Source organism: Branchiostoma lanceolatum, chromosome 19, assembly GCF_035083965.1.
Source record: "Branchiostoma lanceolatum isolate klBraLanc5 chromosome 19, klBraLanc5.hap2, whole genome shotgun sequence".
In the NCBI taxonomy this organism is placed as follows: domain Eukaryota; kingdom Metazoa; phylum Chordata; class Leptocardii; order Amphioxiformes; family Branchiostomatidae; genus Branchiostoma; species Branchiostoma lanceolatum.
Window position 1 is genome coordinate 10,038,785 of NC_089740.1, and position 23,117 is coordinate 10,061,901.

Genomic DNA, 23,117 nt, shown 5'->3' on the forward strand with positions numbered 1-23,117 from the left:
CTACGGGACCACCATATATAAAGTGGCCACAATGGCCATGTTGTCCTTATGTAGAGGTGGTGACTAGTACAGGTTTGACTGTACATGTATTGCAAAATTGCTTAAAATTAATGAATTGCATGTTACTTGTCTACTGTGTTAACCAAAGGTACTGTCATGTTATGATAAACTAGAAAAATGATACTTTTGCTAGAAGTTTAAAAAAGGCTACAAATGTGTTCAAAATCCTTGCCATAAGTATGTTTCACTATTCTAAAATCGACATTTTCTCAAATATTTTCAATGCATCTACACAGCTACTGAGAGGGGGAAATATGTACCACACACTTACAGCTGATAGGAGGGTCTTAAGGGGGGTACCGGGAGGAAACAGACCCTGGGGTTATGTATGGTAGAAATCATGGTAGATTACCAGCAAACCCCATTCCCACCCACAAGGAGGGAAGGGGTTGGCAGGTATGCTGACCAGATCAAACAAGAAGAAGTATAACAAAACAAACACTGAATCAAACTATTTCACACAAAAATAAAGAAGTAACTGATTAAAATGCGTACATATTCTTTTTCGATGGGAAAAACACTAGAGAGCTAAAATATCTAAGCCAGGCTTTCAAAGGAATAAAAGATTATAATCTGCAGTTTAAATACAAGCTGCTAGGGAGCACTTCTTCACTAGGTCAATATGTATCAAGTACAGTATGACAATTTCATTCAATCCAATCTTTATCCCCATTAACTACAAGAGGGAGGCTTTTGTAATGATCGTCCATACTTTGAAAGTACACTAGCCAGCCTTACCAGTTTCTTGTCCATCTTAGCCTTGATATCTCTGCCCAGGGTGAAGAAGGCCTGAAAAAAAAACAAAGTTGTGCAGTTAGCAGTAGACTGGTCCAAAATCGCATACAAAAATGAGTTCTGGTCCAAACCATTTGCACATAGGGGGGCCTTTGGAAATAACCTTGTCAGTTGTCTCATATTCACTTTGATACCAACAGAATGAGATAGTTATAACCTTCCTCTTTTAACTTTCACAGTAAATATGGTCTCCAACCGATGTTCTGATACATGGTCTCTAACTGAAGTTCTGGTTGTACAGAAGGAAGAAAAGTACAGATTTCTCACCTCTTCTACGTTGATGCTGCTCTTTGCACTGGTCTCCATAAACTTCACACCGTACTCGATGGCGAGCTGTGTTGATGGAAGGAAAACAGCATGTTTCATTATGTAGCAACTGAGTTTGAGAAAATATGATGAGAAAATTCTAAGACTTCCTGTAGATTAAGATTATGGGCCAACAAGTGCCCTGGTATGGTCAGTGGTCTTACTGAATTGTCCAGTTTTCGCAGAATCTGTTCCCAAAGGTTAGAGTGTGCAAGTTGAAAGTATGAAAGCTCACACAGTCCTCACAATGGCATGGTAAAAGGTTAAACATTTGAAAGTTTGATCCCTGTTACAATGCTTCCTAGAAATATTTGATCCCTGAAATAATACTGGATGTAAGAACCAAATGTTTTCAAGGGGACGGGTGCCAGACTTTTCTGCAGAGAAGCTAGGCTCTACCAGCCTCCGCGGGTCGTTGGGAAAATAGTAGAAATTAGCCAAATAGAGTCAATTGTATGAAGGGAGTCGGCTATGGAGAGAGGGTCAATGTGCCTGCGAATGTAACCCTCCATGGCCAAAGTCCCCCGGCAAATGTTCTCCTTATAGCCGGCGCGGTTTGTCTGGTAGAGACTACAGAGAAGCCATCAGAGGAGCTAGAAGTTCAACTTCAACTTCGGTTACCCCCAAATAACCCCGCTAGGGGCAAAGTAGGGGGGAGGAGCTCCCAGGCTCCAGCCTGGCGCGGAATGACTCAACGCTAGGAGCCGTAACAACCGCGCCAGGCTGGGCGTTCCACTCGGGGATTGTGCGGGGGAAGTATGAATATCTGTCCGGGCGTAAAGTGGTTGAAATTTGAGCGTGTGGCTCCCCGCGGTTAGAATAGGATGGATTCTATTTTACCTACAATATTCCTGTTGGAAAAAAAGAGCTGCTTACCTTCTCGCCTCTGTCGCGGGACACCTGCCGTCTGTCTTCCATGTCGCACTTGTTCCCCAGGATCATCTTCTCCACGTCAGCTGAGGCATGCTGGGAAAGCAACAAACAATACCCATCAGTCATTGCAAGAGGTTTCATTAGATAGGAATACAATCATTTGTGGGGGTCATGTGGCGTAACGGCAGGGTTTCCGGCCAAGAACCCAAGTGTCCCGGGTTCGAATCCCTGACGCCACCGATCTTGTGCCATTGAGAAAAAGGCACTTTACATGACTTTCCTTCTCCAGCTAAGTGTAAAAAATGGCTACATTATGTGTGTGGGTCACGACATCAGCAATAGCTGCCTGTGTCACACGTGTATTGCACAATTCCAATAAAATCCAAATCCAAAAATACAATCATGTAGCTTTTTCTTTCATGAACTGAACCAAAACCCCTTTGGAAAATCTGTGAATGGAACAACTGACACATTAATCTAACCAGTGGGTTTCAAAAGGTGTTCAATAGCACCAAACATTTCTGAAAACATGTTGCTTACTGCCTACCTGCTTACGTGCACAGGCCAGAAACTGGCCCCTTGCTTTCCAGGTGGATCCTCATGTTAATACATGAAAATAAAACCTTTTTCAAGTTTTATCAAATTGAATAGTCCTTGCAAAAACGGAATTTTCTTGGCTAAGTCATGCAGTATATCACTTTTCATAGACAGAGCAGATACCCCATTGTTTCAATTGTATAACTAAGCATTGATTGTATGACTATGAATTGTATTATCTCTTTGCAGAAATCCAAGGGGAATGTAACAAAATGTTGTTACGTTATAAAAAATTCAAGAGCATAATTAGGAAACAAAAGTTGCTCAGGTCTCTATCAAATGTCTCCACTCGTGAGACGGAAACGGCTGTCATCTTTCAAACCATCCTTGACTTCCTTCTAAAATGGAATTCTTGGCTATAGTCCAAAACTTTCCCTTGTCTTACATATATGGTGTAGACATGGCAAAAACCAATGGGCCATTCTGATACAGCTACATGTAGGTGTAGATGACCTAAAAACTCTTCTACTAGAAACTTCTTTTTAAACACCAGACTACAAGTTACATTATAAATACATATAAATATGTACAGATAATACTTACTCTTAAATAAAGGAATAATTCTAAACATGGGTTTATGTTCACTTTAAAAGGAAAGGATGTTTGGTGAAAAATATCTTTTAACATAGCTACTTCTAGTACTAGCCTTGTAGCCTGATTGAATCATGCTTATGGCTTATAGCAGCTGCTCAACACCGCTCATGACAACAGCCTTATATAGCAGAGGTTGCGTTACACAGACTACAACCTACATGTTCTTGCTATCAAACACAAAGCAAGGCTGTATTGTAATATTACATAATTGTATATACAATGTTATATATTGGTGCGTACCTCCTCGATATTGCGGATCCAGTTCTTGATGTTCTCGAAGGACTTCTCGTTGGTGATGTCGTACACAAGCATGATTCCCTGTCAACAAACAAGTGGCAGTTAGAATGGACATGTCAATGTTGGTGTGAATGTTCATGTTACAATTGTGCTGCTATTCTCACCATGGTTCCCCTGTAGTAAGTGTGTGAATGTGAGTGTTGTGAATGTGCTGCCATACTTACCATGGCTCCCCTGTACATGTGTGTGTGACTGTGAATGTGCATGTTGTGAATGTGGTGCTATACTCACCATGGCTCCCCTGTAGTAAGCTATGTTGATGTATGAATGTGCATGCTGTGAATGCGGTACTATACTCACCATGGCTCCCCTGTAGTAAGCTGTGGTGATGTGTGAATGTGCATGTTGTGAATGTGGTGCTATACTCACCATGGCTCCCCTGTAGTAAGCTATGTTGATGTATGAATGTTCATGTTGTGAATGCGATGCTATACTCACCATGGCTCCCCTGTAGTAAGCTGTGTTGATGTATGAATGTTCATGTTGTGAATGCGGTGCTATACTCACCATGGCTCCCCTGTAGTAAGCTACATGTTGATGTATGAATGTTCATGTTGTGAATGTGGTGCTACACTCACCATGGCTCCCCTGTAGTAAGATGTGTTGATGTGTGAATGTGCATGTTGTGAATGCGGTGCTATACTCACCATGGCTCCCCTGTAGTAAGATGTGTTGATGTGTGAATGTGCATGTTGTGAATGCGGTGCTATACTCACCATGGCTCCCCTGTAGTAAGCTGTGGTAATGTGCGAATGTGCATAATGTGAATGCGGTGCTATACTCACCATAGCTCCCCTGTAGTAAGCTGTGGTGATGGTGCGGAACCTCTCCTGGCCGGCGGTGTCCCTACAAAAAGAAATTTCGCTTTGAGTTTGATATTTCCTTATTTCCCTCCCATAACATAAGGGGTCAGTCTTTGGGGACAGCTGACTAGACGTCCACGGACTTCTGTAAATGCAGAAATGTTCATGGTGGTTTTCTGTTCACGGTTTTCGCAGTGAAATCTTCAGTGCGAAGTTAATACCACCGCAAAACTTTTTGCCCACCTATTGTTTTAAACACGACCTTTTCATTCCATTTTCTCCCTGCTGCGAAATAAAAACCATGCGAACTTAAATACATTTACAGTGTAGCACACTAATTTCAGGTAGGGGGCATCAACCTGTGATGCTGCAGTAATGAAAAATACTGTTATGGGGTCCAAGACTGCCATGTTTTTTTTGGGACTCAACACCTGCATGTACTACCAACATGCTAAAAATGCAAACCGATCAAAAGGTTCTTAACTTATAGTTGCGAACACATAACATAAATACGTATACATACATAATTCTTACCCAAATGAAACACAACAAAAACAGGATTTTTAGATCAACCCCGATTGTTGTCACACTTGTGAACCAGCAGAAGTTGCATCTTTTCCAGTCTTACCATATTTGTAGCTTGATCTTCTTCCCGTCTAGGTCTATAGTTCTAATCTTGAAGTCAATACCTGCAGAAAAGAAAGAAAAACAGAATTGGTCAGGGATAGCAAAGTTTTCTAACTTTTTCACAAGAAATCAAAAGTTGAAAGAGAGTCTTGAAAAAATGTACAAATCAAAAAGATATGTGGTATGATGGTATACAGAAAACTGAAGAAGAGGGTTCAATGATTCCCCCAAACATAGAACAGTACAACAGTACAATGATTTGATGTGATTCTGAGCAAAATTTTCCATTATGATTAGGAAGTAATTAATCTTTTGGATATGGAATAAACATGAAAATTCAAAATATTCTAAAAATCTAATACCTCAATGGTACTAGTTTTGCTTGCTACATACATAAAAATGGTATATACATGATCATCCATGTATAACCTGTCAACCATTATGCAAAACATAGGTATTGTCTGTGCCATAAACAAAACAAACTTCCTCATTATCAAGGAAGTCTTTCTAAACGAACAACCGAAACAATGATGATACAACAGTTTTTCCCCCCTTTGGCTCCTCTATTTCCTGTTTACGATAAATGCTTAAGGCAAAAATGTTAGCGTTGCAACCTCAGTAATCAAGTTTCTTTGTGAAGAAAAACATTGTAATGCTCAAGAAATATCTGTTACATCATCAAAGTATAGCTTTCATTGTACATGTATTCCATGCATGTTTACCAGGGCTGTCTGTCGGTCCCATGCTGTTAATGAATGTTTGAATGTTTTTCTGGCCCCAGGAATTTGTTGTGCATGACTGCTAAGGCATGATAACAAATAGACAATCCTAACACAAGATAGTCTGGAAACCAGTCTGTTTCCAGGGCTTACACAGACCAGCTCCTTGGCTTTAGGGCCAACATGCCCCGCAAAGGAATCTTACAACAGCCCCTTGACAGGCCTCGAAATTAACCATGTCCCGTGTCCCGAGGACAGTAGAAATTGGGTTCGGGACAATTCAACTTACGTTTCGGGACTATTTCGGGACAATCAGAAAATTCTGAGTCAGTCCCCGTCATGGAGGAACTCGATTCAGCGGAAGATTTTGCGGTAAAGATGTTCCCATTTCCATTGGGAAATGTTTATTAAATAGTTCCATCCGTAGTCAACCTGTTAAGTTGTGCCTAAAAACACCAAAAAAGCAATAAAAACTCCCGCGATTTCGGCCATTTGGCGAAGAATAGAAATAAACACCGGCCATCTTGAAATTTTAGCGAACTCTCGCTAAATCTCGCAATAACACGCGAGAACGACACAACGCCCTCTAACGAGAATTTGTGAAACTGCAGTTTCAAATGTCGATAGAGGGCCGATATTGCCCGACAATATGATAGATTAAATCCAGCATCGTGCTTTATTCTTTCTTGGGGCGAAATTAAGTACTTCTTTGTTATTTTTGCCATATTAGAAATTTTACTAAATTAGAAAAAGGTATTGATTTCTTAAAAACGTATATATTGTATGTTGGAATTCTTCACTGTTTGAGGGCTTTTGTGTTTACTACTGACTGTATATAATTTTGCATGTATTATATTTTGCATGCAAAATGTTTGCCAACATGCAATTTTGTATGCAACTGAAAAAAATATATTTCTAACACACATATGCCATGGCTTGAGTTCAGGTTCAGACTTGAGTATAGGTTCTAAGCTGAACATGAACCTCTGGAACTTAATCCAGAACCCCCACTAAGTTCACATCTTTGGCCCTGGTTGGGACACTTCAGGACACTTTCGGGACAGTTGAAATCCACTCTCGGGACGATTCAGGGACAATAGGGAAAAAAGTTAATTTCGACGCCTGCCTTGAGTTAGACAGGGTCACCCTGAGAAATTTAGGGGTTGTTTAAAAATTTCCTTGGGGGCATGCAGGCCTAAGAGCCGGGGATCTAGCCTATATAGGCCCTGGAAACAGTCTGGCATCCAGGCCACTAACAGGAAGGCTGGCTAAGCCTGTGATTGACTACATGTACTTACACAGCTTACACAACTACACTGTGTTTACTGGTTCAAGGCAAGTCAAAGTCATGTAAATTTAGCTGACGATGTGACGCAGACATGCCATCTGAAAGTTGTTGATAGATCTATTCGGAGTATTCCTCTCCTTTTTTGTTCTAATTTTTAAAGGACTCCTTTTGACATGAATACAGATCTCTTTATCTCTCTGATGAAATGCCACTACAGACTAGAAGCTCTGACACTGAGTTATAAAGTATGCCTCTATGAGAGCCCATTGTTTATTGACATAAAACATGGTTGTCTATCCACACGCTACAGACTTTGGGTACTAGTTTTGCAACGTCCGCAGACCTATTTTGTTTAGTAAACACCAAAGAGCACGTCACCTCTGTTTTCATGGTACACTTTTGAGCAAAAGCGGAGGAACAATGGTAAACATACGCCCCCAGTACAACTGCGAAAAATGTGCCCCGTGATAATGATTCTTATGTGTTAACCTGCATTTGTTTGAAAAACTAATGATCTTTAGACCCCTTGCAGCCTTGGGAATAGGTCAATTCGTATATCAATTCCGTAGTATAAATTACTTTGGACAAACATATCCCAGTGTCATGATTTTGTGGTGAAGTCACTGTGATAATAAAACCGCCGCAAAGGTTTCAAGATAAACAGTACACTGACTGCACCACTGAGTGCATGTACTCCATTCCTCACCATGATTTTTACATATAGAGTGTTCCTGAGAAAAGGAAATACCCAAAACGGCAACAAAGACTCCCTCTAGCAACTCTTTAGCCAAACCTTTTAAGAAAAAACACCCTGGGGGAAAGCTTTTCTCCTTATAAAGGTTAAGGCAGAGAAAGAACTAACGGATCTGTTACTTAAAGTTTGGGTGGGGCAAGACTGAAATGGCAAAGGTAACATGTTACATTATTAGGGCATTGACCTTTGGACTTCATGTACATAAGCTTATTGCAACGGTACAAACGGTAACAGCCTGGCTTTGAATGTACACAATTGTACTGATCGCAAGATTGCAACAGTAAACAAATGACTCATCTTTAACTGAAAACTATATGTTTGGATATTCCAATAAAGTTAACAATGCAAGAAAGCAACTGTTACATAATGCTAATACATTATACATATCATGCACTGAGTGCATCACATAAAAATCAATACATAATGAATACAATCAATATTACAAAGTTGAAGAACTCAATAATTAAAGACTGTATCTTGCTAACACTGGTCTAAGGTTTCATCTATTTCAAATCAATCTGAGTTGAGCTGCTTAGCAAAATTATGTTTAACAATTTAACATGTTGAAAAAACAGTTGAAGTTACATGTTGTAACAAGTCTTTCTCTTTGATTTTAGTGTGTCTTTTAATCAATAAAGAAAACAAGTGTTTTGATTTACACACACCTACATTGTATGCAAATAGTCCATTGACTTTTGACCTTTTAAGTCCAATTACAAGTCATAATTTTACCTCAGGAATTTGCTCAACAGATTTGATAATTGTTGATTCAAATGTTGATTATTCTTTCTACAGCGGGGTTTAACTTTGTATTAAACCAAAAGATATAAAGCTAACGATTTCTTTTAAAAAAGGGATACTAAAACCTGGACCGAGCGGAAGAAAATTTGGGTTTGTGAAAATGGGGGAGGGGGGCGGTTTGACAAACCGGAAGACTCGTGACTTGGGGGTAGTTTTACCGCGTTTCTTTGATCGATTGTTCCAGCAAACTTGTCCCTCAGAAATCCCTTATAACGACATGTTAGGAACAGATCTGTCGAGAAATAGTTTAAGGAACAAAACAAAGTTCTTCCCAACACGACTTACAAGCGAGCACACCCTATCATGAAAATGACATCACTAGTACGATTTCTAGTCAGTTGACTTGAGTTGATAAAACGTTACAAACAACGCACAAAAATCGTCAACGCATCGTAAATTTCCCCACTCACCAATTGTAGAGATAAATGTGGAATTGAAGGCATCTTCTGAGAATCTAAAGAGGACACACGTCTTGCCTACGCCGGAATCTCCTATCAAAAGCAACTTGAAGAGAAAGTCGTACGTCTTCGCCATTTTTGTCCGTGTGTCGCCGGCGAGTATGTAAATGAGATGACGTAATATATCAGCAGGTCTCTATCCTTCAGTTTAGAAAGTAACCGCCAGGCGGCGTTTCTGATATGTGACGTTACTTCTCCGTCCAAATTATAGAATCATTTTTACACAGAATAACGTTCACGCATGTGCAAACTAGCTCCTGCTGGGTTTGTACGTCATTTTGCGACATTTTGAATGTCTTTCTTGTAGTGCGCCTTTGTCTGTCGGCCACTGTTCAATGACAAAGTCAGCTTAATAAAAGGTAAATCAAGAAAAGAGAAGAAAGAAGGGTGACATAACTGACTTTAATTAGGTTTAAAAATGTGAACAGTTAGCCTTGCGTTTTAGTTTGTGCTTTAGTGCTTCCATTGTGGTCAATTTTTCAACCATGGGCTCATATGCACAACAGAAACTAAAAGAAAATCGGTGCTGTAAAAACTTGAAAAAGCTCTCAGTGCAAATCACAGAGAATATCATTGAACGTTTATGTTAGTATGGACATGGCCGTTAGGAAGGGCAAACAATGCTGACAATACATGCAATAAGTCACACGAATAGCCAATACTCGGTTCAGAGTGCGCCTGGGCTGATTTCAAAATTCAAATGTGCTACAGCGAAAGCTCAATGCTGTCCATCAAACCATGGGAGCAAGTTTTACCAAATTTACATGGACTTCTTCCTATTTCAGACTCGCAAAACCTATTCTTGATGTGTAAAAATGGAGCGTTGGTCCCTACGAGGTTCGAACTCGTGACCTTCTGCGTGTAAAGCAGACGTGATAACCACTACACCAAGGAACCGTTCTTGCCACTTCCGGGAAAATATCTAATAATATACCAACAGCCACCGACCTTGACACAAGAATGATACTTTCTTCGAATTCTATAGATAACAACCATCTTACTTAGCATTCAAGAGTTTAGAGTTTAGTTAAAATGAAAGATTCGTGGAAAAAAGAGTAATTTTTCGGGATATTAAGTCTTTCCAGAGTCCCTTGAATTCCATTTTGGGAAACCCCAGTTTAGCAATGTAGTCACGTGACTCATCCTTTTCGGCCGACGTGAGAAAGTCTGCCAACATGCCCGTGAGTTTGCCTCCCGAATTATGCCATAAAACTGCTTATTAAGACAGTTTTGGCGATTTTTATACATTTGGTCTTGCAGATAAAGGTATCAGGCTCGAAAATCCGAGGGAAATGAGTCTAAAGATGTCGAAACGACGGCTAAGTGTAAAGTGGAATGCTAGCAGCGAGTTTGCACATGTTTTTTGGCTAAGCAAAATGGCTGCCATTTCATGTCGACGTTTTTAGTGACAACGTTTCTATTCCAAATGCCGCCAGATTCCATGTATCAGACTTCTATATAGCGATTATGAGTTTATATGATGTTTATATTCTAGGCGAAGTGTCCTGTTTTTAGCTGTCACGGTATAATTTTGCAGAAAACCCCTTCGTTGTGTAAGGTTTAAGTATACCCAAAATGGCGGCTTGTTTACATGCATGTGGAGAAATCATGGAAAATATGACCAAAGTTCAGGCCAAACATATATCCGTTATTTCAGTCAGTAGCTTTTTAAACTGAAATATAGTTTATTATATTCCTACTATGTAAAGTCTTGGGTTTCACTTTGATTGATGGTAGGACTCACAGTGACTCATCTTATAGAAACCTACTTTTTGTTACTTAATTGAAAGTTGCATCACAGTATGCAACAACAATTCCTTATAACTGAAAATAGGAATTGTGCAACAGCAGTTGAAGTAATTTCCTTTGGATTTCAACGACAGGCGTTTTTCTCCTCAGTGAAAATTTTGTGATAATCATGCCAGTAGGAAATACCTTTTTTTTTCACATTTCAGCATACAGTTATGAGAATGCAGATAACTAGATGATATTTGTATGCAACAGCATAGAGGTAAGGTAAAGTTTAAGTGCAAGCCTTGCATTCTGAAGGCCCAAGGGCTGTAGAAATGCGAAGTTGGGCACTACCCAGTACATCTAAAAGGTGTAGGAACTTCCGAAGGATTTTTCCAACTTTCTAATCAAACAATGTTTTTTTTTCTTGCTTTCACAGTTGGCAAAGGACTTACTGCATCCCTCTCCAGAGGAGGAGAAGAGGAAACATAAGAAGAAGAGGCTGGTTCAGAGCCCCAATAGCTACTTCATGGACGTCAAATGTCCTGGTGAGTAGCTCACTCGACGGCTGCTTTTGGATTCTAGCAAGTAGTGGCCTAGTTAATCCATGGCCCAACGTGTATTGTAAAGGCATTGTAGCCATGGTACTTGGTAGCATCTAAGTGAGTTTTCAATGGGCTCCCCTTGAATGCTTGCTCACAAACTGAGCATGGGGAAAACTGTCTAGGATGGTACCCAGACTGAGCTTCGATTAAATTGTTGAACTAAATCCTATCTTAGTGTCTGCCCTGAATTTGTTGTACAGTTGAGAGCTAGGCAACCAAGAACTATATTATATTTTGAAAAAGCACAACTTGTGTAGTAGATTATAAATGATAACCCATATCATATTATCTCATTCAATGTAAATCAAGCAACTAGATAGATTCTCTAAAAGAGCCCGACATTTCAGATACAGTGTTCTCGCCAGGCCTTTTCAGCATAGGGGCCCCCTATGCTGTGATTTGGACCCCCTATGCTGTGATCTGGACCCCTATGCTGTGTTTCAACCAGCATAGGGGTGTTTCTTTCTGGGATAAACCTTGTGACCTTCATGAATCTTATAAAAAGCTCATATTTGGCTTTAGAATGAGGCTGTGACAGAGGAAAAACTCTACTTCGCAAAATTTATCCCTCAAAATGCATGAAATAATGTCTCATTGGGTCATGAATTTACAAATTTTCCGGGGGAATATGCCGGACTCCCTACTCTGGTCATGTCTTCAGCACTCCACGCGTGACTTGCACCGCTAAAGTTGGCCTTCTGTACCTGACCCCTATGCTGTGAAAAAATTCTAGTGAGAACACTGAGATAGCATCCGCTATCTTTCATAACCTGTTCTCAGTCACCGATGAAAGATGGTGGATGATATCTGAAACAGAAACATCCGACTCTTCAGCGAATTTATCCAGTAGCTTGATTTATTTTGTATTTTGTGATATACCAAGGCAGGTACAGTTTGTAGACAAACTAAACCAAACCGACGTTGGCACCCAGAACCTCCTGGCTCTGCCACAGTGGCGTACGGGAGCTCAGCGCTTGTTTACGAGCGCCGTGAGGCAAGTTCCCCTTCCACGTCGTCGGAGAGTAAGTCCGTCCCCGGTGCGTCCGCGTGCTGGTGTGGACGGAGCCTCGCATATCCGTGCTGCTTCCCAGAGTCTTTCTGACATTGACTGGGGGGACTGACCATGCAAGGAACACTACATTTACTGCAAAAGTGTCTTGAGACAGTAGTATTGATGGGCAGTTATTGCAGTAATTGTACTTACCTTATTACAGTGATTCTCGAGCTTGAACTGAAATTCTTTTATCAAACTTTTGCTTGTACCACATTTATAAGCTAGTTGATGTTGTGGGCTAGTTGACTTACAAAATGTTATTGCTTCAGAATTGATTACATAATCATCTTGGAGAACACAAAATTTCTTTTATAGATGGAGGGTTTAATTGAATAGTGTGAAGTATGATGTTAGAAACCAGAGTGTCAGTGGTGTAATATGTGCTGTACTTGTATTTCAGGTTGTTATAAGATCACCACAGTTTTCAGCCATGCCCAGACAGTAGTTCTGTGTGTGAAGTACTGATGTTAGAAACCAGAGTGTCAGTGGTGTAATATGTGCTGTACTTGTATTTCAGGTTGTTATAAGATCACCACAGTTTTCAGCCATGCCCAGACAGTAGTTCTGTGTGTGAAGTACTGATGTTAGAAACCAGAGTGTCAGTGGTGTGATATGTGCTGTACTTGTATTTCAGGTTGTTATAAGATCACCACAGTTTTCAGCCATGCCCAGACAGTAGTTCTGTGTGTGGGGTGTTCCACAGTGCTGTGTCAGCCGACAGGGGGCAGGGCTAGGCTTACAGAAGGTGAGGCTTAGGGTTACACCATTTGGTCAAAACTTACAAAGAGCAACTATCATCAGCATATCTTCAAAACTCACTCTTATAAAAGCAACTAGCATCAGCATTTGTTCAAAACTTACTTTTACAAAAAGCAGCCATCAGCGTTTGTTAAAAATTGGCCAATATCAAGTGATAAAACAGGAGTTTCTGTAGCACTGTTCACATGGCTATGGAACCATTCATTGACCCCATTGCTGGGGACAACCAACATCTGTTCTGTTCTATGTTGTCATGCTAATGAGCGGCCCATAGTACCTCATACCTCCCAGCATGCGATGGGATCCATGAAAAAGTATAAACATACATGTACCTTACTTGTACTTCTCCTTGGATGGATGTCCATCACTCCATATTTGTATTTACTTCTCCAATACACAAGAAAACTGCATCAGGGGAACTGACAATATTGAAAAGAAAACTTTTGCAGCAAGAGTCCTGATGTTGTTGTTTTTTGATTCGCTCCTTAGGCTGCTCGTTCAGACGGAAGCAGCACTAGAGCTGAAGTTAGAAGCGGAGACAGCCGGCCACCATCCTGTTCACGGCAGCAGACACGACAGCTGAAGCGAGAGGCAAAGCCACGTCCTGGCGCCATCCCCCGCCTTTAAACACGCCCGAGAATGGCTCTACCATGGACGTGTGCCTTGAACTTAGTGTTCAACAGATTTATCTACTCATCAAGTTACCTGCAAAATCTGCATTAAGTCGTTGATCTCCTCTTAGTGTATTGCTTGTAAACAAGTTGGTGGCAATTAAAATCCTATCTCAAGCAGACTTGTAGTTTTTCATCTTTGTTAAGTTAAGCAATAATACTCAGGGTATGCTTTTTTGAACTTTATTTGTAAAAGGTTTGCAGTTGTGGTGTAAAGATTCTATCAGATTTATTATCCATTGTTCCCAGTCTTGCGAGTGTTAGACATCATGGCACATAAATGTAGTGGTTACATCAATTGTAGCCTGGAGTCCCTCCTTCTTAGCTTAAGTCCGCTACCCAAGCTTTTGGCTTGGGTAGCGGCCTAATGCTAAGAAGGCTGGACTCCAGGCTGACATCAATCAATGTGGCAGTGTGCAGTTAATAATAATAATAATAATATCAGGTGTATTTGCAGCCAGTGCCACAGGCAGGTACCCAATGTGTAGGGTAATGAGGCTGTATGAACGTTTTAAACTTTGAAAGCAATTCCAAATATCACGTCAGGACATATGATGGGGATGTAATAGAATAGTTCATATGAGGTTTGACATCCAATGTGTTACGCCCAATGGCAGTTACTATAAATGGTGGGTTTTATTTCTAGGTAGGGAGAAATAGAGTTTTCGTGGTGGTTTTAAGTTCGCATTTGAAGCGTGACAACTGTAGCGCTACAGTCATAGGTGGGCAAAAGTTTCATGTGGTAAGTTAACGAACATTTCTGCATTTACAGTATATATCACCTATGTAGATACAGTTGCCTATGATACAAATGTGCCCTATATGGCCTGTATCTCGGAGGTGTCACCCTTATATAGAAGCAGAGCCCCAAGGTAGCAAAGGCAGCTGAGTATTTTGAACCCCATGTTGATGAGAACAAAGTCTCTGGCCACGGTGTTTCCCTGGTACCTCAGACAGGACCCGCTAGTTCTGCAGTCCGTGTTCCACAGCAGGCACCACCGGTCTATCAGCGCTCCTACTGCCGGGATCACGCCTAACACTGCTCAGAAAAGGGATAGGAAAGATGAGCTGCTTACTTTGTCGAGTAACAGCTCGAAATTCAGTTTTGGAAAAAGGCGCACTGGTGCACCCAACAAAAAAAATTAGGTGCACAGAAAGAGTTTTGGGTGCACCACATAAGATTAAGTTGTTAATCTTAATAACTTGAATGAGGTGCACATGCACCCACTATTTCGGGCCCTGAGTGATATGATATGCTACAAATCCCCGTCACGCTTGTTAAATTTCTGGGACAGCTGTAGATATGTTGTGCAGAATAAGCCTGTTCACGTTTAAGTTGTGCGCTTGTTGACAGTTCTTAGACCATGCTTAATATATGTCCAGACATGTGATGATGTCTCAGGGGCCATCAAATTTGACATTACTAGTACATGTATCTATACTGAGAAAGTCTTAGTAATATTTGCAAAGTAATGAAATGTAGTACGTACTTGTTAGCAGTTTGCCTGTCTCTGAAATGGCCACTGTGACGCTCTTAAACTCTTCCTCTGTCAACCTTTATGGACAAAACAGAATTTGTTGTAAGTCGTCAATAGTTTCAGGCTTTCCTAAGAAAATAGGGTTAGGGTTCTTTCCAACACAACGTTAAATCAAGTTTACGTTTGGGACCACATCCTTGCTGAAACACTACCAAGCTGCAAGGAGTGGTACGGCCATTCAGACCCTGATGAAGGTAGCTGAGGGGGCTGTGTTGAAAAGGACACTATTTTTCTGAGCTTGTAACTGTTTTCATAAAGATTATGATTCGAAGATAAGCTGAGAGCATCAGAGAACTAAGTACCCTATTTTAGAACAAATGACAAGATAATTACCAGGTAACAAAAGTGTTAACTACTATGCAACACATGAATCCGCCAAGTTGGTAGATAAATGGATAATCCCGTTCTTTGTTGCACAGCCAAACGTTTATCTGTCAACGTTTCCGTAGTCTTTCTGCTACCTTATCGATGCAATAATGACCGGTTCTACTCCCCACCGGTAGGTGGCGCTGCAGTTATGAGAAGATTTCGGTCCCAACCGCGACTAAGCTTGTACTATATTGCCCACCATCATGGTCAAAGCTTATACGTTTGGGACCGCATTATTCTTACTTCAGCGCTAGCGCCACCAAGCAGTGCCATGGGAACTAGACACGACCATGGGAAGGTAGCATATGAATCCTTTTGATTGTGCAACAAAGAACTGTATTGACTATATGCATAGCTCTTGAAGTTGATATTTTTGCGAAAGGTATATACCTCATCAGAACAACAGCACTGGGGCTCTTGGTGAGGGCCAAGCCGACCGCCAGAAGCGTGTAGAAAGTCGCAGCTACCGGAAGCTTCCAGGCTGGGCATGCGCCGGCCACGGGACACTCTCCCGGCGTAGCGGTACCGTTTCTTCCCACGCATGCGCAGTTGAGAAATCCCTACAGATAGGCGAAAGACGTGGCATGGTGGTCTTGTGGTTAGGATTGTTGACCATTCTTACGAAATATGCAATTAGAGCCTAAAAGTGTGGTAAGGCACATCTATAACGATCGAATACCAACAAGAAATAGATAACGCTCAAACAGGACTGATGACTTACGTCTAGGCCAGACTCGTTACATCCAGCATGGCACGGTGAAAAGTAGGATATCTGGTTCTCGCCGCAGACTGGTTGGTACATGTCGCGCGAGCAGTTGCAGTTTGAGTTGCAGGCGGTGATGAGGTTGACAGAACTGTAATCAGTAGATAGAGCTGTTGTACAAGTGTCATCTTTTAACAAACTTTAACTTGATCGGACACAAGATTACTGAAACTGGATTTTTGGCCGATTTTTAATTCACTGATGGAGTCTTTTTGTTCTTGCTGGCGGGGAGATTTTGTACAGTACATGTATTTGCCAGTTACAGGAGTGTACGTCTTGTAGCTGGTAAAATTTTCAGCATTTTATACCAGTCTTTACTACATTTCCAGCAACTCGAAATAGACAACAACCTGTTAGTCAGTAGCGTATCCACTCCCGCGAACGGCGCTGTCTCAGAACAATGGATCAGCATGCCGGGGTAGAGCCCGGAAGTCACCATCGTGGCGACCATGCAGAATATGATGGTTCCTCTGATTGACAGCCGCCTGGTGACGAACCCTCCTGTCAGAAACCCTGCTCCTCCCAGGGGAACCACCAGGCCGGCTGGGAAAATAGATTCAAGACAAGAGCATGTCTAGAACAGGAGGTATAAAAACCGGATGCTGCACTGCAGTACATAGGCAAGTCGCTACGAGGCCCAACATCTAACCTTGACCCGTGTGTGGGCAGGGACAGATGTGTTTACCTGTGTATGGATGGTGTTCAGCACCAGGGACAGCAGTTTTTACCTGTGTGAGTATGGTGTTTAGCACCAGGGACAGGAGTTTTTACCTGTGTGCGGATGGTGTTCAGCACCAGGGACAGGAGTGTTTACCTGTGTGTGGATGGTGTTCAGCACCAAGGACAGGTATGTTTACCTGTGTATGGATAGTCTTCAGCACCAGGGACTGGCCTGATTGCCGGTTTATAGATGGTTTACCAATGACGGTTTATAGATGGTTTACCAATGCAAGTTTTGTTCCTTTTATAAGTGCCCGTTACCTATGATGTAGGTGGCGTAGTCGACCTCAGAAAATAAGACCTCCAACAACTTGAAGGAGTAGCTGAGAGCGACTATGGGAAGAAGTGAGTCGATGGCTCCTGCGAGTAAGAGTATGGCTTTGACCGGGTCTGTCACGATGGTCTTCAGACCCTGTAGAAAGAACCGGGACTCCAGCTGCTCGGTTTCGTGCTCTTCAGCATCTAATTTGAAAATTACCAAGAAATCATTATCTAACAAAATATAGCTGATGCACATTGACCATAAAGGTTTGATTTGAGAATTAGCTATAGATGATAACAAATTTCCAATAAAAACATTCTGTAGATCCTCAAAACGAGTATGCTAAGATTATCCTGGATTGACTATATGCCTGTTCATGATTCAAACTGAGAATGCGCAGCGAGATGCATTATGGGAAAAGGTCAAGGTCCCCAAGTTCTTGTCTAGACCATGTTTAATTACTAGTCCATATCCAGACGTGTTTTGTTTATGTCTCAGAGGCTTTACCTTTTACATATTATCTACAATGCAACTCGCCGCGTATTCGCAGACAGAACCATGATTATACGTATCAGTTGTGCCTCCAACCCTTTTATATTCATAAAATATCATTCAAACATAAGGTTAAGGAATTTGCCGGACCGGTTTGTTTCTCTGGAAGAAGCGCCACCAGCGGCATCAGAATAAGCGCCAGAGCGGACCCAGCCACGTTGATCAGCCACCACGCACCCGTAGTGTTGGCACCTGGTGGGCCGGTCTCGCTAAAACACCAACAACAAGAAATCGAAGATCTGACACCTCCTTGAAATACTAGTAGTTTTCGTGAAATTCTTTTTTCTTCGTCTTAGTGAAATTCTCGCAGATTCTGTCTAATGCCGCCCCCCCCCCCCCAGCTCTCTTAAGATGCATATAGCAGGGAATCGAAGACAGGAAATGCGATAACCTATTCTGGGACATTTGACCTAACTTCCTGTTAGTTTCCCCAATTAACATGCCTATTCTGTGGTATTTGACCTAACTTACTGTTACTAGTAGTTTCCCCAACGTGCCTATGCTGCTACATTTGACCTAGCTTCCTGTTAGTATCCCCAACGTGCCTATTCTGGGACATTTGACCTAGCTTCCTGTTAGTATCCCCAACGTGCCTATGCTGCTACATTTGACCTAGCTTCCTGTTATTATCCCCAACGTGCCTATTCTGGGACATTTGACCTAGCTTCCTGTTAGTGTCCCCAACATGCCTGTCCGATGATGTGTAAACTAGTGTGCTGTGTAGGTCCTACCTTCCTGTGTCAAGATCAGCCGGAAGCTTCAGGAACTCTGAACTCAACAAAATCCCCAGAGCTGGTCCTAAGGAACTCGCACTGAAGTAGATCCCTGAATGACAGAAAACAATCATTTTATTCATTATACAAACTGCTGCCCAAACTACCCACGTTAAACCATTGTTTATCTTAATCTTCCATTGACCAATGAACATTGGATGTCTATCATGCCTGATTAACCACTAGTTCTACCACCTCTTAACTATACTTCCTATCACTCCTGCAAGTCTAACCTTTGTCGTGATATCCCCACTCACACCACGCCAATCTACTAGACTCTACCAGTCTCCACGGGTCGCTGGGAAAATAGTAGAAATTGGCCAAATAGAGTCAACTGTATGAAGGGAGTCGGCTATGGAGATAGGGTCAAATACTGCGGATGGGAATGTTATCCTCCATGGCCAAAGTCCCCCGGCAAATGTTCTCTCTATAGCCGACGCGGTTAGTCTGGTAGAGACTACCACTCTACTGACAGTATAATGATTCAAAATAACTACTATCACACAAACGTCCAGACACACCGAAAGCAAAACATCCATGCGCGGAGGCAAAACACTCACCAAGATAGGTTGAAGACCTTTGTGGACCAGCTACGTCGCCCAAGTACGCCACAGCCAGGGCGAACGCAGTAATACTGGAAAACCCCATCAGAGCCCTACCTGCGGCTTGCAAGAAGAAGGCAGTCCACACCCCGGCGGTAGGTTCGCCGTCACATGGTTGATGAGATCTAGAAGCGTTTCCCGAGCTCGAGCAAAGTTGTGGACTCTCTGCAGTTGAAACTGTAGAGCGTTGGTACGGTACAACAAACTCGGGGAGGATGTACAGCAGGGAACCGGCGATGATGCTGAAGAGACCGATGGCCAAGAAGAGCGGGCGCCGCCGCCGTCCCAGGCGGGTGACGGGCATGTAGATGACGACGGTTAGAACGACAATGCTTGCGAATAGGGCGCCAACCTGTGTTGTGGTGAAGCCAAACCTGTCACACAAAGAAGTTTTAATTAAGACCATAAATCTATAGTTTTCAAAACATCTTGATTTACCCTAACTAATGATGCGGTACGGTTACATTCGTGGTAGGTCGTCGTACGATTTTGCAATTGATGCCATTCGACTCTAATGTTGAGGCGCTGACAAAACCAACCGACGACAATGATCTACGACAACCTTTTGGGACATGGGTAACAAGACAGCTGAATTTGTTCGACACATGCACGACTATCCCCAAAATAACATCCCTTTGCGATGGTCCGACGAATGTGACCAGGCCCTAACTGGCAAATGGCATAGCAAACTGTATTCCGTTTCCTTCGTAAGAATTCAACAAGTGGGATTTGGAACTCAAATCAGCCTATGGTTCTAATATAAATCTCACCTTCGCTCCAGGACAGGTCCAACTATGGCAGGAGCGCCAGACGTCAGCATCGTCTGCACCATAAGGGCCCAGAAGAGAAGGAAGAGAGCCACTCCTGGCTTCGCCAAGAAACTTCCTGAAGCTTCTTTACTGTCTTTCAATCCAGTTCCCTCCCATGCCTCTGAAGTTGGAGAAGTTGGAGGCCTGTCCGCCTCCTGTTGGGTGGTTTTCATCATGAAGGAGACACTGATGCAGCACTAAAAAAGACAACAGAACGCCGCAGTGGCCTATCACACATATATACACACACAAGAATAACGGTTCTTGGTGGATGTCAATTTGCAGATATTGGCACTGTATGGCACACGACGCACCAAATCCGTAGTGGGTATTTTTTGGCACACATTTTGACAGATAAGCCGAAGCGTCGAAATGAACAAAAATCAGGGGTCGAACCTCTGCTTATAGAGTAAACACACTGCCCTATTGTAGCTGATAAACGATACAATTGTAGAAGTTCAGAAATAAATTTAAAAAAACTTATAAAAATGTATATAATTATCCATACACCATTTCAGCTTCCTACAATAACTAGAGAAGTGCGTCATTTCAATTTTTCTATTGAGTAGCCCTCGTAACTGGTAGTAACTTTGGAAATAGTTTGTGACCTCACCCAGAGACCGTAAACTATTTCCCAAGTTACTACCATTTACCAGGATCAACTTGAATTTTCGGCGTATTTTCAAAAAGGGTGTCGCCTGCAAAGTAATGATCAGAATGATTTCTGTTTTGATAGAAATCCATACGGTTCATAACTATGCCTCGACATTGGTGTTATGCCCCCTTTTTCTAGGCGAGGCTGCAAAAGTATTGAACACTCCCTACCTGACACAACAGCTTCAAGCCCGAAGAACACGGAGCTAGCTGCTACGTAGAGCTTGGAATTCGTACTGTGACCACCTCCAACAATTTTCCGGATGGACTGGCTTGTACTAAAGTTGCCTGGCATCTAGCAGTCCTTCAGCTTGCACCCAGGTTTATAATCGTCCAACACAAAGGATGGTTACAGATTGCTACGTAATAACCTGACCACGGTTGGATACCAGGAAAGAGGACTTATAGACCAGAGTAGGTGGTGTATGATTTATTTAGTTTGATGCCAGAATGATAATGCTTTGTCTGGCCGTTGTCTTGGAGAGATGCAATCTTATCTTATTATGGCCTGATTGCATTCGTCCTTCGATCGTCGTCGCGTCGTACGATCGCAAACTGAGGACATTCTTGGGTTAGTCTTGCATATGTCGTAGATCAATCAGCTCTCTTGTAACGGAAAATGCTGTCTTATATCTTTGTAGCTTTTTGATTCTGTTAAAGTCTGCTTGAAAATCCCACATGGCATACGACATCAAAATCGTACGACGAGCTGTTCGTTTGAGCTAGACATGGCGTCCTGAATTATCCTTGCATCAATTTATTTGCCTTTTAAGATTTTATATGTTTAAGAATCCAAGGCTTTAATGTTTTCCTTCAGAAAGGTATACCAAAAAGGGGGACAGAGATTGTATCTATGTTAAGCCGACGAAAGGTCGCATAAAACATGAAACGGCATAAAACGAGATGAAACGACACGAATACACGTGCTTTTTTCTTTGTTGCAGAAGCAATTGCAGCACACACATACATACAGGACTCAATGGTTCAATACCATGTATATATTCGGATGAATAATCGCAAATGGTAATTTTGTTGTTCTTCTTTTTACTCAACCAACCCCCCCCCCCACCATTTGTGATGGCTAGGGCTATGAAATTAAGTTAAGACATTCACAATAACTAAACATTTCACGGAGAAATGAGATCTTCGGGTATCTTGATTTAGTTCGGTCACTTTATCATACATTTTACATTACTCATTTATGTTATCCACGACATATTCATTCTTACGGCATCACTTACTTTCAGGGACATCGACAATAAAGCTTCTCGAGAGGCACTGGATCTACAATTTATCTAACTAGGTCTCTTCTCCCCGTGGGGTTTCCTGAGTCGTTCAATAGACCTTAATTGCGCGCCTCGTAAGCCATCTTCCCGCGGGTTGTTTACCGTTGCTACGTACCAGCAAAGCCAAAGCAGCGTACTCTTCAAGGATTATGTTCTCAAATGGACGGGCACTTTGATATTCCCTCTAGGGCCTGTGTGGTTTGGTTCAGCAATGTTCTGAAACTATGATCGTTTTTCAAACCAAATGGCAGGAAACTGTGCCAAAAATGAAATGATGAAAAACCTTTCATTCTGCTGAATATCTAGAAGAGAAGAAATGTATGTAGAAGAAACGAAAGTCAAAGAAACATGTTTCCTTTACATATCGTTGACCAATTAGATTGTAGGAGACCTGATCATCTGTCAGCTACGAAAATGATGAAGAACCTCTTATTCTGCTACAGAATCTAGAATACATTAAACTACATGTGTGCCAAATTTGGTGCTTTTAGACAAATTTTGTACAATTTTTCAGCTCTATGCCGCTGGACTAAAAAGCTAGGCTAAGCATGAGTTCGTTTTGATTTTAGACTAATTCGGTTCAATTTCAGCTCTATGCCGCTGGACTAAAAAGCTAGGCTTAGAATGAGTTCGTTTTGACTTTCCAGACCGCTATATCATTAATGCGCACTGCGCGCAGCTGTCAGGCGAAATTAACGACATGAATCCTGGTTATTTGGAACAGTTGCACAGATCGTCCATCTTACTTTCCGAGGGGAAAAGTGCAATGAACTCAAATATTCATCCAAGCAATTGCCGTTTTATGAACCGGTGCCCCAAAGGCTCATTAATGCCACACGCGCTCCATTGGTCAATTCAAGGTTGTGATTTCATCATCTCCTGGACGCGACAGGATTCTCTAATTTACGGGAAGGGATTTGTCCAGAAATAGAATAGAGAATAGACACTTCACGAAAGATTATTCTTAACTGCTTTAGGATAGGCACAGAATTGGGTG

At 41.9% G+C, this 23,117-nt stretch overlaps 3 protein-coding genes and 2 non-coding genes across 7 annotated transcripts in view; 2 read left to right on the forward strand and 3 right to left on the reverse strand.

The window, feature by feature from the left end:
* LOC136425239 (small ribosomal subunit protein eS27) overlaps positions 1-13,914 on the forward strand; it is a 214,923-nt gene extending 201,009 nt beyond the window's left edge. Inside the window, exons 1-4 of one of the 2 annotated variants that reach the window (XM_066414047.1) lie at positions 10,020-10,153; positions 11,143-11,251; positions 12,997-13,107; positions 13,611-13,914. In XM_066414047.1, coding sequence (XP_066270144.1) covers positions 10,148-10,153; positions 11,143-11,251; positions 12,997-13,107; positions 13,611-13,639 — 255 coding nt within the window. In that variant the 5' untranslated portion in view covers positions 10,020-10,147 and the 3' untranslated portion in view covers positions 13,640-13,914. Of the gene's footprint in view, positions 1-10,019; positions 10,154-11,142; positions 11,252-12,996; positions 13,108-13,610 lie in introns of those variants that run through there. The other variant, XM_066414046.1, reaches the window with a different exon arrangement.
* The window catches only part of LOC136425234 (ras-related protein Rab-8A-like), a 63,337-nt gene that overhangs the window by 4,751 nt on the left and 35,469 nt on the right, over positions 1-23,117 (reverse strand). Inside the window, exons 1-7 of one of the 2 annotated variants that reach the window (XM_066414040.1) lie at positions 8,925-9,084; positions 4,954-5,014; positions 4,308-4,368; positions 3,466-3,543; positions 2,038-2,127; positions 1,123-1,188; positions 799-849 (exon numbers count right to left, since the gene is read on the reverse strand). In XM_066414040.1, the coding sequence (XP_066270137.1) occupies positions 799-849; positions 1,123-1,188; positions 2,038-2,127; positions 3,466-3,543; positions 4,308-4,368; positions 4,954-5,014; positions 8,925-9,048 (531 nt within the window). In that variant the 5' untranslated portion in view covers positions 9,049-9,084. Of the gene's footprint in view, positions 1-798; positions 850-1,122; positions 1,189-2,037; positions 2,128-3,465; positions 3,544-3,822; positions 3,854-4,307; positions 4,369-4,953; positions 5,015-8,924; positions 9,085-23,117 lie in introns of those variants that run through there. The other variant, XM_066414039.1, reaches the window with a different exon arrangement.
* Positions 9,797-9,869, reverse strand: Trnav-uac (transfer RNA valine (anticodon UAC)). The gene has a single exon. It is a non-coding gene; the product is annotated as a tRNA-Val (tRNA).
* LOC136426065 (small nucleolar RNA SNORA73 family) lies at positions 12,224-12,446 on the forward strand. The gene has a single exon (XR_010754144.1). It is a non-coding gene; the product is annotated as a small nucleolar RNA SNORA73 family (small nucleolar RNA).
* LOC136425806 (solute carrier organic anion transporter family member 4A1-like) lies at positions 14,542-20,353 on the reverse strand. Its single transcript, XM_066414749.1, has 10 exons — positions 20,142-20,353; positions 19,330-19,745; positions 18,728-18,821; positions 18,087-18,205; positions 17,444-17,644; positions 16,813-17,005; positions 16,421-16,553; positions 16,090-16,259; positions 15,283-15,347; positions 14,542-14,831 (listed from the first exon to the last, which is right to left on the reverse strand). Exons 1-10 carry the CDS (start codon positions 20,351-20,353, stop codon positions 14,611-14,613), a joined length of 1,824 nt encoding a protein of 607 aa, XP_066270846.1. The 3' UTR covers positions 14,542-14,610.

Coding starts and splice junctions, on each gene's coding strand:
- LOC136425806 (XM_066414749.1), bottom strand. CDS start 20,353: ATGAAAACCACCCAACAGGAGGCGGACAGGCCTCCAACTTCTCCAACT. Junction 18,206..18,727: donor GCTGATCTTGACACAGGAAG/GTAGGACCTACA, acceptor TTGGTGTTTTAG/CGAGACCGGCCCACCAGGTG. Junction 16,554..16,812: donor GATACGCTACTGACTAACAG/GTTGTTGTCTAT, acceptor TACTGATTACAG/TTCTGTCAACCTCATCACCG.